This window comes from Podarcis melisellensis (assembly GCF_964234715.1).
Source record: "Podarcis melisellensis genome assembly, chromosome: 12".
Taxonomy (NCBI): domain Eukaryota; kingdom Metazoa; phylum Chordata; class Lepidosauria; order Squamata; family Lacertidae; genus Podarcis; species Podarcis melisellensis.
In genome coordinates, this window is record NC_138544.1 from 18,815,006 (window position 1) to 18,832,448 (window position 17,443).

Consider the following 17,443-nt stretch of genomic DNA (forward strand, 5'->3'; position numbering starts at 1 on the left):
CGCTTCGCTAGACGATTTTCCCTATGGGCTTGCATCGCAAGACGAAAGCCCATAGGGAAATCTCGGGGACCTTTTTTTAAATGCTGGCGGTGGGGAGCAAAGCCTTCCCCCCCCTCCGGACTTCAGAAGAGGTCCAGGAAGGCCGGCGGGGGCGAAAGGCTTTGCTCCCCACCGCCAGCATTTTAAAAGCGGTCCGGGATAGCAGGGAAGCGCTTCCCGCTATCCCGGACGGCTTTTGAAGGCAGGCAGGGGGGGCAAAGACTTTTGCCCCCCCTGCCTGCCTAACCGGGGGCTTTTAAATCGCCCCGGGACTGTCCGGGGCGATTTAAAAGCCCCCGGACGGCTTTTGAAGCCTCCCCCCCCCGCCCGGCTTCGGGGCATCATCCCGATGCCGGGCGGTGGGGCAGGAACGCCTCCCCCAGCCGCCCGGCTTCGGGGCATCGTCCCGATGCCGGGCGGTGGGGCAGGAACGCCTCCCCCAGCCGCCCGCCATCGGAACGATGTCCCGAAGCCGGGCGGCCGGGCGGGAAAGCCTCCCCCCCCGCCCGGCTTCGGGGCATCGTCCCGATGCCGGGCGGTGGGGCAGGAAAGCCTCCCCCAGCCGCCCGGCATCGGGGCATCGTCCCGATGCCGGGCGGTGGGGCAGGAAAGCCTCCCCCAGCCGCCCGGCATCGGGGCATCGTCCCGATGCCGGGCGGTGGGGCAGGAACGCCTCCCCCAGCCGCCCGGCATCGGGGCATCGTCCCGATGCCGGGCGGTGGGGCAGGAACGCCTCCCCCAGCCGCCCGGCATCGGAACGATGTCCCGAAGCCGGGCGGCCGGGCGGGAAAGCCTCCCCCCCCCGCCCGGCTTCGGGGCATCATCCCGATGCCGGGCGGTGGGGCAGGAACGCCTCCCCCAGCCGCCCGGCTTCGGGGCATCGTCCCGATGCCGGGCGGTGGGGCAGGAAAGCCTCCCCCAGCCGCCCAGCATCGGGGCATCGTCCCGATGCCGGGCGGTGGGGCAGGAAAGCCTCCCCCAGCCGCCCGGCATCGGGGCATCGTCCCGATGCCGGGCGGTGGGGCAGGAAAGCCTCCCCCAGCCGCCCGGCATCGGGGCATCGTCCCGATGCCGGGCGGTGGGGCAGGAACGCCTCCCCCAGCCGCCCGGCATCGGGGCATCGTCCCGATGCCGGGCGGTGGGGCAGGAACGCCTCCCCCAGCCGCCCGGCATCGGGGCATCGTCCCGATGCCGGGCGGTGGGGCAGGAACGCCTCCCCCAGCCGCCCGGCATCGGAACGATGTCCTGAAGCCGGGCGGCCGGGCGGGAAAGCCTCCCCCCCGCCCGGCTTCGGGGCATCGTCCCGAAGCCGGGCGGCCGGGCGGGAAAGCCTCCCCCAGCCGCCCGGCATCGGGGCATCGTCCCGATGCCGGGCGGTGGGGCAGGAACGCCTCCCCCAGCCGCCCGGCTTCGGGGCATCGTCCCGATGCCGGGCGGTGGGGCAGGAAAGCCTCCCCCAGCCGCCCGGCATCGGAACGATGTCCCGAAGCCGGGCGGCCGGGCGGGAAAGCCTCCCCCCCCCGCCCGGCTTCGGGGCATCGTCCCGATGCCGGGCGGTGGGGCAGGAAAGCCTCCCCCAGCCGCCCGGCATCGGGGCATCGTCCCGATGCCGGGCGGTGGGGCAGGAACGCCTCCCCCAGCCGCCCGGCTTCGGGGCATCGTCCCGATGCCGGGCGGTGGGGCAGGAAAGCCTCCCCCAGCCGCCCGGCATCGGAACGATGTCCCGAAGCCGGGCGGCCGGGCGGGAAAGCCTCCCCCCCCCGCCCGGCTTCGGGGCATCGTCCCGATGCCGGGCGGTGGGGCAGGAACGCCTCCCCCAGCCGCCCGGCATCGGGGCATCGTCCCGATGCCGGGCGGTGGGGCAGGAAAGCCTCCCCCAGCCGCCCGGCATCGGAACGATGTCCCGAAGCCGGGCGGCCGGGCGGGAAAGCCTTTGTCCCCCCTGCCTGCCTTCCCAGGGGCTTTTAAATCGCCCCGGACAGCGGAGAAGTCCTCCGCTGTCCCGGGCGATTTTAAAATGCCGCCCGCCAGAAGAGGTCGGGGGAAGGCTTTTTCCATAGGAACGCATTAATTGATTTTCAATGCATTCCTATGGAAAACCGTGCATCGCAAGACGAAAAACTTGCAAGACGAAGAGACTTGCGGAACGAATTAATTTCGTCTTGCGAGGCACCACTGTAAAATGTCACAATTCAGAGATGAGACTGAGAGTTATTTCCAAGGGTTGGCAAGAGCCAACTGATGGTTTTAAAGATGTATGGGGGAAAAACTGAAGTGCAGAATTTTGAGTTCTTAGTGCAGTGTATGCACTGATATTACTGTCTTCTGTATATTTTTGCATTTCTTAATATTATTGTCAGCTGCCTTGATCATTTTCATAGCACTGCTAGGACATTTTGTAAAACCTTTAAGGAATAAATGCCAAACACTTTGAACTGAGACTAACGCAAATCTGAAATATTTGGTTCTGTTGTATCTACTCCCATCTGTTAACGAGAGCATTAATGACCACTTTTGTGGGAAGTACAGACCATGCACATGGAGTTTTAATATATCCACAAAGCTGTGGGTTGCATCAAATTATGTAAAAGTATGTTTTGCTAAAAAAAATTAAGAGGGGTGGCTGGTCCATAAGAACAAATGCAGGGAAACAGAAGTCCTACAGATTTTCAGCAGAAGTTAGATGTAAAATATCTTGATCAATGTTACATTCAGGAAGGGATACTGAATATTTTCCAAGCTTTTTTCAATGTCTAGCCCATTATACACAAATTATCTGCCAGCATTAAAAACAGAATATCAACTAAGTTTACTTTAGGTACTGAACATGAGTAGATTAAAATGGTACATTTGCGGTTTGTAATTGTCAGTAGGTTTGGAGTATATGAAATAAGGCTACTTTGTGCTAAAAAAATCTGCACTGTCAGTCTTGTGTATCCCATAGTTTTAAGCGTTCTGGAGTCCTTTAGTGTACAGTTTGACGAGTTTCATCTCACCTATTTAGGCTTTTTGGTGGTTTGATACTTGACATCAAAAGGAAAGCACCTTTTTTCTTGAGTGACTTCAAGGATGCATTAAGTCTGCAGTGCCTGGCCTCGATTCTTTTCCTATACTGTGCCTGTATGTCTCCTGTAATCACTTTTGGAGGGCTCCTTGGAGAAGCTACAGAAGGCAGAATAGTGAGTACAAAGAATGGTAGTAGCCAGGCGTTTAGATTTTCAGAGGCAAGTGACTGTGTTCATTTGTCTCCTTTATTCCTACCTTTATTTGAAGACCTTTAGCCACAGCATTTGATTAGCCTTGCCCCCTATTAAATGTTCCTCAAATATTAACTGGAAAACATGGATAAAAATGTGTGTATGAACAGGAGAAGACGCACAGTTAAGGTAAAAATTACTCTGTCTTGATGAATCGTTTCATGGATTGGAAAACAGCTTGCATTGTCTTTATTTTAAAGAGGCCTTAAACTGGCTGTGGAAAGGCTATGGATCACCTGCCTTTGGACCCACCTTGATTTTCTGCTCAAGGCTGATGTTTCGGATAGCTTGGTTGTTTTATTGGGTAGTAGACCATAAAAAGAATGCCTTTTTAAAAAAGGTTTTGGAAAGAGAAATGTAGAACTAAGTACTCTGAGCTATCCTAAATGTCGCACATGTGTGTGATAAAATCTAGATGGGCACTTTTGTTAGAGAAAACCGTTTCAGGGAGGAATTGTGTGGAGCAGAAAAGTGGTGAAAAGGTGCTTAACTTTGTCTCTGTCCACCACTCTTCGCTGCAACTATGCCCAACCAACTTCACCACTTTCTCCCCTCTGGGTACCAAATGCATTTCCCTGCCTGGTGGGGGCAGGTGGGGCACTATGGGGTTGCAGTGGAAAAGTAATGTAAAGCGAAAGGGTGAAACACCTTTCATCAGCCCTTCTCTACTCCAATCGTCATTCCTGAAGCTGCTTTCCTCTATAAGAATTTGTTGATGTTTAAATACATATATATGTGTGTAAAATGTTTGGTCTTCTTGAAAATAACTGCCCCACTTTATTTGCAGTTGTACAAATGAACTAAATTCTTAATTGTTTTTGACATTGAATTTTCTGTGACCTTAACCATCATGTTTTTACTGATGATGATTTAGAATGTATAGGCCATTATAACAGCTGATCTAATGGGGGTTAAAATTATATTTCATTGTAAATCTGCCTTCACAGTATAAATGTATGTAATTTTGAAATTTGTTTTTATATGTATTGAAAGTGTCGGCATTGCTTTCTGTAACAGGTATTCACTTTTTCATACAGTACTAATGCTTCCCCTTTGTTAGGCTTGACTTAGTTTTTTTTTTTACATAACTTGAACATTTATATATATTTCTTCTACATTACTGTGGCCCTTTCAAAAACAAAACAAAAGGCTCCCTGCTGTATTTGCTTGTGGACAATCCACTTTTAGTAACATGGAATAATGAGGTGTAGTAACTGTTAGAAAAGGCTCTGAAATACTAGTTAAGCATGTTCTCAAGCAGCTGGTTTAAAAATATGTACCTCCTGCATGTAAATTGAAAAATGCCTTCTTTCTTTTAGCTGTCTGGGATTGTTTGCTGCCTTCAGTTGCTTGGTGTGCATCAGTGAATATATTAAATTAGCTACTGCACACATGTGTTCAAGCACAGTAACTGACTTGTAAGGTACACACTTGTGTTCACACCACTTCCCCACATCTCCAGAGGCTGTCACTTCCACAGTGCTCCCCGCTGTTGCCATCCTGCCTAGAGAAACCAAGGTTAATGCATTGATCAACCCAAGACTAGGTTATGGTTAACATCTGAAGGATTAGATTGATCTTGTGCTACATTAAGTGGTAAACAATGAACTTTGCTGATTGTGGGCCTGCTTTTTAATTTTCTTCTATAACTCATTCATAACAACAACAAAAAATGCATGTTCTCGGTTAACTTACATTTATTCAATATACCATTCCATATATCATTTTCAGATGGTTCAGTTTTGAGCTATTTTGGCGTATCTCTCCTGTTGAGGTTTAGGTTCCCTTAACGTTAATAGCTTTTAGTGCACTCTGTAGCCCCCTTCAGATGTTTAAAGTGAGCATGTTTAGGAGAGATTGGGGTCACACACGTTAGCTAACCGTGGCTGATGCAGCAGCGCTGATGGGCTCCTGTTGCTCTCCCATGTTCCCAACACCATGGGGCACTGTTGCTTACCGGGAGGGCTCGGGGGAACTCTGTGATGCAGCAGGTGGCAGTGGAGATAATCTGATACTCCACCACTCATTGCACCATGCTGAGCTCTCTGCACCTTGCCCCTCCCCATCTTGGTAAGTGGCAGTGACTCATAGAGTTGGGAACCTAGGAGAGCAAGAGGGTCCACTCCTGCTGCTGCCAGCCAATGTGTTTGGTCCGCGGGGGCACAAAGTGCTCTAAAACAAACAAATAAACAACAACAATTGTTATTATTTTATTATTTGTACCCTGCCCGTCTGACTGGGTTGCCATCAACGCTAAGGAAACCCTCCCCATTGGCTGCTGCTGCCATTAGCCACAAAAGGCCTAGGGCTAGTGTATTGTGTTTGACCCATAATTACCTTAAATAGTTTTGAATACCTTGCAGTTAATTACGTAAAGGAAAAATAGTGTTGCCTCCCCCATGCATTTTTAGATTAGTTTGTCTTAAAGTACCAAAATTAATCTTGTCGTTTCCTGTAAATGGGTAACATCACAAAGCGTGCCGTATTGGAAAACATGCAGAGCCAGACAATTACAGTATGTTGTAATTGATAAAATGCATTACCAGGTGGGATGATGACTTTCTTCTCCATTTATTTTTTGTGCCCATGTTTCCCCCCCATTTATGTTTAATCACCATTGCTGAGTTGCATTCATTCATTGTTGTGTCATGAGAGTTCGCATATAGTACAGCACATCATATTCAATTTGGGTACAGGTTTGTTGCAACATTCTTTATACAGGAGAAGACCCTTTATTTATCCTTTTTCTCCCGAATTTGTGTGCTATATTTGTTGACATGTGCCTTTCTTCCTTAGCATGCCAAATGAGTAACTTATTCCCCTTGTTTTTGGATAGTTTCACTACTTTTAAGCACCTCGAATTCTGGCCATAATACTGCTAAGTGACATTTCTAGTTTAAAACTGTATTACAGCCGATAATGGTTATAATGTTTTCATCGTTCTTGCTGCTGTTTATAAATTAATGTGCACACAGCTGAATTGTTGAATCTTATGTTCTGGGAATCACATGTTTCTTTCCTCCCTTCAGAGTGCAATAGAATCTTTATTTGGAGCATCATTAACTGGGATTGCCTATTCACTATTTGCTGGGCAACCTCTGACAATATTGGGGAGCACTGGACCTGTCCTAGTATTTGAGAAAATATTATTTAAATTCTGCAAGTAAGTGAACTTTTATTCACAAGATATAGTTGCATAGCATTGCATTTTTTATTGAAATATTTTTAAAAATGTTTTACGCTTGAAAGTGAAAGTAGGTACAAGGACACCTAGCAATGTTTACTTCTGAAATTAGATATCTGAATGGTAGCCAGAAACCATTATGCTATGTTCAGTGTTGCCGCATCAGAGGAATCTGAAGTTGACACTAAAGGCAGATATTATGACCTTTCTGGGATCAGATTCTAAAGTCTTCTCACTAATTACAATTTTGATTCTTTAGACATGAAGTTATAAATGAACGAATTTTTTCTCACCAAAACCTCGAGGCACAAGAATACACTTTAAAATAGCACACAAAATTATAATAAAAACATGATAGCACAAATACAGCAAATAATACTGAAATAGTAAAAACAATAGTCTTGCGCCACCTTAAAGACTAACACATTCATTATGGCATAAGCATTAACAGATGGAGACAGATCCAAACCCAGGATATTGTCAAACTTGTGTCTCTTGTTGCATTATATTTAGTTTTACTGAATCCATATTTCTTCTTTCAATAGGGACTATGGACTTTCTTATCTCTCTCTACGAACCAGCATTGGTCTGTGGACAGCATTTTTATGCATATTGTTAGTGGCAACTGATGCAAGCAGCCTTGTGTGTTACATCACTCGATTTACTGAGGAGGCTTTTGCTGCTCTTATTTGCATAATATTCATATATGAAGCACTGGAAAAGCTTTTTCAATTGGGAGAAATGTATGAATTCAACAGGGACAATGACCTGAATAAATTGACATTGTATTCGTAAGTTTGGCTTTCTTAATAAAATACACTGTGCTGTACTAGATTAAACTGGTAGTTCATCTGCCTATTTGACATGAGTTATTTCCTGATGTTCTATTGTATACAGCAGAACATGGAAACAATGTTGTTTTCCATGCCTATATTCTCCCTCACTTTCCATCGGTTCTGAGGATCAAAAAGCATTTTATTTCTTAGGATAAGAAATAAAATTTCTTGCCATTCTTTAGCATCCATATCGTTTCCCTTTTCATTCTCTTTGGCTGCCTTTTAATATTTTAACCATTGAAAAGAAAATGATATTTTCAGGATCAATCTTAGGCTACTTTGTTAAACCAATTTTGTTATTCTGTACTTCATACTTTTCAAGCATTCACATTATATCATGATAAATTTTCATTTAATTGTCATTTTTTTCCTGGTTTATTAATGTCAGGCTAGATATCGTAAATGTTTATAGGAGCAAGATAAAACACACTGATTGAAATACTGAATTTTTAAACTTGCCAGATGTGTGTGTGCAGAGCCTCCAGACCCCACCAATGAAACAGTAGCGCAGTGGATGACAGCCAACAAGTCTGTGGATACTATACCATGGTCTAACCTCACAGTTAAAGTGAGTATCTTGAGAGGTGCTGTAGAACTAGTCTAAATAGTCTGAAATAACTTGGCACACATGAGTCTTAATCTTTCACACTCTATATTGTTGTACTGACTTGAGATCAGGGCTGCCAATTTAGATTCTGAACTGTCTGGCTTTTGAACAATTAATGAGTTAAACTCTTTCCCCACTTAAGCAGATGTCCAACAAATAATTAATCATGGATGGAAGAGTAGGCAGGACATAAAACAATAATTGGTGTGTTGGTTCCAAGGGAATGATTCCCTCTGCTGCTTCTCACTTTGTTTTCCTGTTTTGGGGGCAAGGATAGTTTTGTATATTTCAGAAATATAGTATCTTCCAGCTTCCGAAATTGCCAGTGAAAAGTCTGGAGTGGTAGGTTTCCATGTGTCTGAGACCTGCTTTTGATCTTGCCATGAATAGAAGTTCCAGGCAGAGAAGGAAAATATTATTGAGATAAATAATGGAAATAAATTTGGGGTCTCTCATCATGTATCATGATTTTTCACTACTTAAAACTATTTTTTAAAACTCTTAAAGAATCCATTGGCTCCCCTTGTGTGTGTTTTTATAAGTATAAAGGAGGTTATAGATGACAAGACGGGAAAAGGAACATTATATCATTGGATGTTTAGTGAAAAGCTAGTTGCTTCATCTGTTATAAAATCTTTGAGCTGAAAATTAATCATGGATGATATTTTGTTGAATCCAGTTAGCTAGCTTGCTCTTTGCAGCAGTCTCAACCTAGTTTCTTACATAATGCAAAAATATGTAGAGTATATAAAATGAAAATGTTCCTGACAGTTCCCCATTTTTGAAACATAAAGGTGCTTTAAGTTGAGTTTTTTGTTCAAATACAGTCCAGTTTACTGCTTTGTAGACATGATGAAGCCATAACACTTGATATTTGGGTTGTACGTTGGATTCAGCTGAGCCTCGAGCCAAACTGGAGACATATTTGGAGGACCATGGGCCCTGGATGAGTTGGATATAAACAGTCACGGATTGCTTTGAGTCAGCTTGGATGGCCCAGGCTGTCAGAGGGGAGGGCATCAGGCAGCAAGGAGAGGCAGGCAGGGTGGAAAAACAGCAAGAAAAGGCCAGGATGTACCTAATAACAGGTAGCTGCCTCTTCCTGGAAGAAGGCAGGCTCAACACTATGGCTCCTATAGGAAAGCACTTGCAAAGTGGCACTGCACAGGATCAGATCCTCTTGCTTACCAGTTGCCAGGGCTGGCACTGCCATTAGGCCAGGTGATGCCTAGTTGTCTGCATTCCCTCAGAGTTCGGATCTGTTGATTCCTCTATACATTTAAATAGGGCATATGAGAACAGTTCTACATCTAATTTGCATTTCTGCATGGCTTGATTTACAGCAATGTACAGATCTTCACGGCGTGTTTGTTGGATCAGCCTGCGGCCACCATGGTCCATATTTCCCAGATGTTCTTTTTTGGTCCGTCATACTGTTCTTTACAACGTTTTTCCTTTCCTCTTTCCTCAAGCAGTTCAAGACCAAGCGCTATTTCCCCACTAAGGTAATTGTGGTAGCATTTATTCATTTTGAGGGTTTTCTGGTGCATGCAAGTCCAAAGATGGCACAGGTTCTGGGTTTAATCAACTATACAACTTAATGGCTCATTTGTGCGTGTTAGATGAGAAACTAACTCATTTGAGTAAGTATCCCCCAATGTGTATAGAACTGGAAAGTTCAGAATCACCCATGTAAATGTATATGGGACAAGCTTGTGGCAGCAACTATTGTAAGGACTGATGAGGATGCTGTGTTCTTTAATTACGGTAATTGTTCCAAAGTTTTGCTTTGGGGAGGAGTTGAATTAACCATACTTATCATTGGTTAAAGCTATTTCAACCCATAGTTAATTGTTCTAGTTGAGTAAAAAAACCCTACAGTTTCAACACTATCACCAGCTCTTAGATGCCAAGCTTTGCATTTGTAATATGCAATACAAAACGGCAGTACCATTTAAATTGGTAATTATTAAAAGATTGATCAGTGATACAAACATAAGAGGCAAAGCAATTTTTTGGCTTTGTGGTACAGTCACACACCCAATGCAGTTAAATTAGATACGAATAGGATTTTTTTGATTGAGTTTTGGGTGAGCATTCAAATGCTAAAATAATCCTGATCAGAGAAAACCACAATCGTGGTGCTATCTTAAGCACATTATCTTAGAATAAATAGCAGCAAAGGCATCCAAAAATGTAAAAGTTCCTAAATATAGGCATGCTGTTCCTAAATATAGGCATGCATTAACAATAAAGTGGTTCAGTGTTTTATCTTCTGTGCTGATACAAGGAAGATTTCATGTTATTCCTTTTGCTGCACATGTATGTCCTTTTGAAACTGGTGAGGCTGAGTATGCTTTATTATATATTGCTCATTTCTGCAGAAATCTGATTGAAATTGTTAGATGAAAGGAGGTTTTAAATGATCTAACTGGATATTTTGTTTCTGTAAATAATAGATATCTGAGTTGTTATTTTTTGTTTGCAACAACACAGAATTAATTGCAAGGAGACTAAGATTAGGAAAATGTTGATTTAAGGTTTTAAATTTTGGTCCTGGAACATCATAAATCTGTTCATCCAGAAGAAATCTCTTCTTGAAGATAATGAGATTCCTATTTAACTTACTTTCAACTTTTAGAGTAAGTTTATATGCTGCTAGGTTTCAGTAAGTATACATCTCAATAATTTGTATTAAACTACTTCCGAATGATTAATTATTTGACAATCCCTCTCACTGTGGCAAATAGCATTAATTTGCATTTTTTTAAAAAAAACAGCAACCCAGTATATTCCTTCTTTTTAGGTGCGGTCTACAATAAGTGATTTTGCTGTATTTTTGACAATAGTGATCATGGTTCTCATTGATTATCTTGTTGGAGTTCCTTCTCCTAAACTTCATGTGCCTGAAAAATTTGAAGTAAGTATAATAATAATAATAATGCTGAATCTGGAATGGAATTCTTTAAATACTGCTAACTTTTCACTAGGAATCAACTCTATGGTAGTTTTTTAATGAGAGCTCAACCTATTATACTAGCACTGTTTAGAAGCTATATTGAATGAAGCGTATACAGTGGTGCCTCGCAAGACGAAATTAATTCGTTCCGCAAGTTTTTTCATCTTGCGAGTTTTTCGTCTTGCGAAGCACGGTTTCCCATAGGAATGCATTGAAAATCAATCAATGCGTTCCTATGGAAACCGCCTTCAGACCAGGTCCGGGGACAGTCTGTCCCCCGACCTCTTCTGAAGGCTAGGGGGGGGGGGAGACAAGGGCTTTTCTTCCCACCCCCAGCATTTTAAAAAACCCCGGGACAGCGGAGGACTCAAAAGCCATCCGGTTCCCTGCGCTTCCCTGCTATCCCGGACTGCTTTTAAAATGCTGGCGGTGGGGAGCAAAGCCTTTCGGCCCCCGCCGGCCTTCCTGGACCTCTTCTGAAGGCCGGGGGGGGGAAGGCTTCGCTCCCCACCGCCAGCATTTAAAAGAGGTCCCCGGAGATTTCCCTATGGGCTTTCTTCTTGCGAAGCAAGCCCATAGGGAAATTCGTTTTGCGAAGCGCCTCCAAAACGGAAAACCCTTTCGTCTAGCGGGTTTTTCGTCTTGCGAGGCGTTCGTCTTGCGGGGCACCACTGTATTGTGACAGAACTGGAATTGACAGATTTGATTTAGGTTTTAGGCTCATGCACTTGAAATTTGTGTTTTCTTCCACTGTGCTTAGATATGCACAATGATTAGTGCTATAGTAATCAGTTTTGTGTTTTTGTATTTTTATCTTTAGTTCTCATTTTGTTAATTTGGGGAACAGGTCTCATTGAATGCAGTAGGGCTCTCATCTTGAATAAATGCTCATTAGCTCACACCCTTTTTTGGTATTCTACATCCCAGTAGTGTGACTTCATGCAAAACGGTCCTACTCCCGCTTTGTTACAGCACAGTCCTGTGAGTTTTTGTGTTAGGGTAAACATGCACAGGATTGAACTGTTACTAAACTTTGATAGTTTATTATCCTGAATAGAAGGACATTAGGTGGCTTCTGAAGTAGAAAGGTCCTGTCAATGCAGGATCATGCCACAATTTAATAATTAAAACTCAAATGTTACACAGTACTACTTGTTTAAAAAATCTTTAACTAATCTTTTAAATTTTGAATTTTTGGGAAATGTTAGCAAATAGTATGCATACCAACTTCGAAATTAACATACTTGTCTAATAGATAAGGAAGAAGTACTTAGTCCTTTTGTTACCTCTGTTTCCCCCCCCCAAGCCCACACGAAGTGATCGGGGATGGCTCATAGATCCGCTAGGACCCAATCCTTGGTGGACACTTGTAATAGCTGCAGTTCCTGCTTTACTCTGCACCATTCTTATTTTTATGGACCAGCAAATTACAGCAGTTATCATAAACAGGAAAGAACATAAACTCAAGGTGAAATTTTGATTATGTTTCCTCATTGTAAATATAAAAGTTAACCTAGTTTCTGAAATAGTAACTTCCTCTGTATACTTTGCAAAGGTTTATAAAATGCTGAAGATGGAGGCAAAAATCTTGTATTCAGATAGTGGGATAAAGCTATTTGTAATCAGACCCATTTTTAATATATAAATTGCACCATTTATCCTGGGTGAAACTCTTTTAAAGCCGTGTATTTTTTATTAATTATTCTGAAGATCTTCAGTCACAGCAGTGTGTTCTGATTTTCATACCTTTTGGGTTATTTTTATACCATATTGACTTGAAAAAACATATGTTTTGTTACCATACATTTTTCTTCTATAGATCACTAGATTCAGTGTGTTTAGGTTTTATATGCTAAATATTTTCCATTATGAATATGTAGCAATTGGAATACTCCAGATGTCTGTGTCAATTTTAAAAAAGTGTTGTTGCCTGAATATGTGCATATTTGCTATGAAACATGTTTGTGTTTGACTCCACAGAAAGGTGGTGGATATCATCTCGATCTGCTCATGGTTGGCATGATGTTAGGTATATGCTCAATCATGGGCTTGCCTTGGTTTGTGGCTGCAACTGTTCTTTCTATAAGTCATGTCAACAGTTTAAAAGTAGAATCCGAGTGTTCTGCTCCTGGGGAGCAGCCAAAGTTCCTGGGAATTCGTGAGCAGAGAGTGACAGGATTAATGATCTTTGTGTTGATGGGGCTGTCTGTATTTATGACATCTGTATTAAAGGTAAGAAAAAGAAGTTTATTCCGTAACATTATGTAGGCTGAACATGCTAGTAAAACAGTATTAAAAGTGCCAGTGGTATGGCTTCAATGATATGAACATGCCTCTTGCCATATCCAACCAATCTCAGTAGAAAATCATGTGTTAAGCATGAAAAGTGTATCTATAGTATGTTTTTTATATTGTGTTAAGTTAATTATTCTGAGTCTAGATGGGTTTTAATGGCTTGTCCACTTGTTCTGACACTTTGTCCTGAGAAAACCTACTGTTTGCGCTGAATCAGAACAGACATCGATTGGTTTTTCTGCGTGGAAACCGGCTGGACAAATGAAAACCACTTGGACCTGTGCCTAGAAAACCTAGAAAGCGGAAAATCACTCTGACCCATGCTTTCCTCGCACAGGACAAGCAAACGTGTGGATGAGCCCTAAGTTTTCTGTTAAACACACATTCATAGTTAATTGTTGTTGAATCATGTGTTTTCCCTAATTGGATGCTGTGCTCAAGCCTGTGACTTTGATAAATAATAACTGTTAGCATAAAGATGGTAGAAAATGCATTCACTGTTAATGAACTTGCTGATCTTTTCCCCACAGTTTATTCCAATGCCCGTTTTATATGGTGTTTTTCTTTACATGGGAGCATCCTCACTAAAAGGCATCCAGGCAAGTTCTATTTTAATCAGTATCTGAGGGAAAAAGGTGAAAAATAGATACTATAGCTTGGCATTTCTCCCCAGCCCCCCAAAAGTCGCCCCTAAGAGTTGTGGGGGATGCTCATTGCATGGTATTGGAACAAGGAGTTTTGCAGTAGGAGGCAAAAACTGGTGGAAACTGGGTGCGATGGCAACTCTGTGGGCAGACTGAGGATTGCAGGGAACGGGGACACTATTTTTCTTACGCTTATTTGCCTGTTCCCACAAAGCATCAGAAGGTGGCTTTAGCAGGGTGCGAAAGGCATTGGCTTAATGCAGCTTCAAGCTGAGGAGGAAGCGTTCCTTACATCTCTTTCTTTGACCTGGAGTCATGTTTGTACTCCACTCCTGAACCAGTCTCCTGAGTACTGCTCACAACCACTTAGATTTTAACAATATTAATGACAATTAATTAATTAGTTTAGAACAGGGGTGCCTTCTAGATGCTGTTCAGCTTCCATCATCCCACCAGCCTGCATGACCAGTAGTCAGAGATAATGTGATATGTAGTCCAGTAATGTATGGAAAGCCACAGGTTAGGCACTCCTTGTTTAGAAATTCTCATAGGACAGGTTCTGGCTAAGTCATACTAAGAATGATCCATTGACTAACTTTAGTCCATTGATTTTAATTGGTCTACTCAGAGTGTGACTTGGATGCTACTCAGTTTGTTTTTGCAGCTTGGGTAACTCTGTTATCAGTCTAATCAAGTAATGCTTTAAGTATTTGACCAATAGTTGGACAGTCAAATTCGCAACCCTGCCTAATTTTGCAATCCCTTCAATTTATATTTCTGATCATTTTTCTTTCCTAATTTTCCCTTTAGGATGAAAATAAGTTCAATAACCTTTTCCCCCTTTTCAATTTAGTTTTTTGACCGTATCAAATTGTTTGGAATGCCGGCCAAACATCAGCCTGATTTGATCTATCTGCGTTACGTGCCACTCTGGAAGGTTCATGTATTTACGGTAGTTCAACTCACCTGTCTCGTTCTTTTGTGGGCAATTAAAGCATCTGCTGCTGCTGTTGTTTTTCCTATGATGGTAAGTAAATAATTATAGTGTATTTGAGAATATACATTTATGTCAACTCAATATATTAGACAAAGAATTTGCACCATACAATTTTGTCTCTTATAACTCAGTCTATATTAGTTTTGTCTTTTCTATTAGTGTTCTGATATTTATGTGATAGCTGTTGTTTTTAAATTATTGTTTTCAAGGTTTTAGCTCTAGTTTTCATTCGCAAACTTTTGGATTTGTGTTTCACCAAACGGGAGCTCAGTTGGCTTGATGACCTTATGCCAGAAAGTAAGAAGAAGAAGGAAGATGACAAAAAGAAAAAAGCAAAGGAAGTAAGTTTGATAGTAATTTATAACAAAAAAAAGAACAACTGAAATCAGTGGGGGAGGGGTTTGGGACGGGGGCAAGAGCAAAATATTGTTCCTATAGTTTTTCATGGATCTGTCACCTGTATGGTTTTAGAATTTGTATAAATACATGAAAAATGAGGTGTAATTTTACTCTTTTGGGTGTTGTTCTGAAGTGCCCCCAGACTTTGACAGGCTTTTCAGGGATCTGTGAAGCTGCCACTGGAAACGAGTTGAAAAGCTCCTGCGTATGAGTGGAGCAGTGTTCATGATGTTATGAATTATTATTGTATGTCTTGCCTGCCCTTCACCAGTATGTCCCAGTGCAGGTTGCCGTAGGTACATAAAAATACAATCAAAACTGAAACAGTGAAAAAGCAACCCAATACATAACCCCAAAACATAATCGATATAACACAGTGCAAAATGCAAACTGGAAGATGTTGTAAATAATACACGGTGCAAGTTTCTGATTAAAGTGCTAACAAGATTTCATAAATGTTTCTTTTTGATATCAATAGCATAATTTGGTACTGATTTGTACCACACACCCCATTTGATGACCCAAATGGGTTGGGTATTAATCCTCTTCATGTCATGGAGGCAGGAGAGCAAAGAACTCTGGGAGGCAAGTGCCAACCCCTCAGTTTATTCTCTACTTATCTTCTTGACATACTTGCCCACTCAACACTGGAACTCCACCCATTCACCTTGATTCTCACCCAAGGCCCAAACAAACTCACTATCCAATGACAGGGCTTCCTTTTACGGGCAGGCCCTGAAGTATAATAGAGCTTCCTTCAGGCTTAGTCCCATTCAGCAATTAATCAACTGCGCTTTGCAGACCCAATTTCAGGCTACAGCATACAGTGAGTTTCCTGGGGTTAGGGAGTGGCAGGGCAAGTGAAAGTAAATAGAACTAACTACCTGCTCTCATGGCTCTGTCTCTGGGCTCTGCATGCCACTGCTCTTGAAGATGTGTTTCTCCACTTATTAATGAATTAAAATCTCATTTGTAAGTGCAAGAGCAGGAATATTCCCCCTTCCTAAATTCATCTGGACTAAATGGACTAAATTTAAAATTGTGACCCAGAACCTTCTTTAAATATGCAAGGGCATGCATGCATTGAATCAAGTGCTGACTCAATATTACTATAAACAAGAGATGCATGATGGGGACTGGGGTCTTCTGTAAGAAGCAAGAAAACCTCCTGGATCAGGCCAGTGGCTCATCTACTCAAGCATCATGTTCTTGCAGTGGCCAACCTGGCGTATATAACACTTTCCCCACATAAACATGCTCCTTAAACAACCTTAACCCACTCTTCCTCTAGATATCCCAAGTGATGGGAGAATGGTGGATTAGAGTGGATTAGAGATCATATTTTAGAGTTTGATGGATGGATCCCTCAGACTCCCATGCATCACAGCAGATACCCAATTTTGTTGGTACCAGTGGGTTGACAGCAGCTGCTGGCACTGCACTCGAAAGCCCCATACTCTGATATTATGAATGGCTTATCAGATGGCGTGGGCAGTAGTTTCCAGGAAGAAAGGGACCCAAGCTTCATTACCTGTGTGAAACTCTTTAAATATCCCCTATTCTGTGTCCCAAATATGACTTATCTCGGAGGGGTCGGTAGGTCATTGGGCAGGATGCCATGTTGTACAATTATAATGTAGCACTATCCAAAATACAGTTATGGCCACAGCTCTGTGTTTAAATTGAAAATCATACAAGGCCTTGTTTGCATGCATTCTTGTAGAGTAAAATAATTAAATATGTATTGGATAATGTGTAACTTTCAGGAAGCTGAACGAATGTTTCAGGCAGTGGACAGTGAAACTCTACACCTTCCATATGACAGAGGCGATGTGTTAGAGATTCCCGTGAAAGCTCTAAAATACAGGTGTGATATATACCTACTATTTTTATTGTTTGCTTTTTACATAGCTTTATGTGGAAGTTAATGTATTTGAACTATTGTGAATCAGTACTGACCTATAGATCTGGGATTCAACTGTCTGGGAAAGAGGAACAAAAGAAACAGACCTCCTGATGTCTACAATATGGTTTTATATATCTATTTTAAATTACATGTTATTCATGTGACCCTTTTGAACAGATCAGATGACTCACTTTCAACCAGCTGTTCTCAGGGTGAAGAAGCTGTTTTGGTCAGTTCTGTCTAGTGTGCTACTCTGCATGGCTAATGATGTGAGAAGCATTGAAGATACTAAATATAATTTGAGCCATAAATTTACCAGC

The 17,443-nt window shown here is 42.7% G+C and overlaps 1 protein-coding gene across 9 annotated transcripts in view; it reads left to right on the forward strand.

Moving 5' to 3' along the window:
- Nucleotides 1–17,443, forward strand: part of SLC4A7 (solute carrier family 4 member 7) — a 69,658-nt gene that overhangs the window by 43,221 nt on the left and 8,994 nt on the right. For all 9 annotated transcript variants that reach the window (XM_081883136.1, XM_081883137.1, XM_081883138.1 and 6 more), the window contains 12 exons: nt 3,044–3,218; nt 6,326–6,459; nt 7,026–7,271; nt 7,779–7,884; nt 9,267–9,428; nt 10,730–10,843; nt 12,189–12,350; nt 12,863–13,114; nt 13,708–13,776; nt 14,675–14,848; nt 15,028–15,159; nt 16,984–17,084. In XM_081883136.1, coding sequence (XP_081739262.1) covers nt 3,044–3,218; nt 6,326–6,459; nt 7,026–7,271; nt 7,779–7,884; nt 9,267–9,428; nt 10,730–10,843; nt 12,189–12,350; nt 12,863–13,114; nt 13,708–13,776; nt 14,675–14,848; nt 15,028–15,159; nt 16,984–17,084 — 1,827 coding nt within the window. The remainder of the gene's footprint in view (nt 1–3,043; nt 3,219–6,325; nt 6,460–7,025; nt 7,272–7,778; nt 7,885–9,266; nt 9,429–10,729; nt 10,844–12,188; nt 12,351–12,862; nt 13,115–13,707; nt 13,777–14,674; nt 14,849–15,027; nt 15,160–16,983; nt 17,085–17,443) is intronic.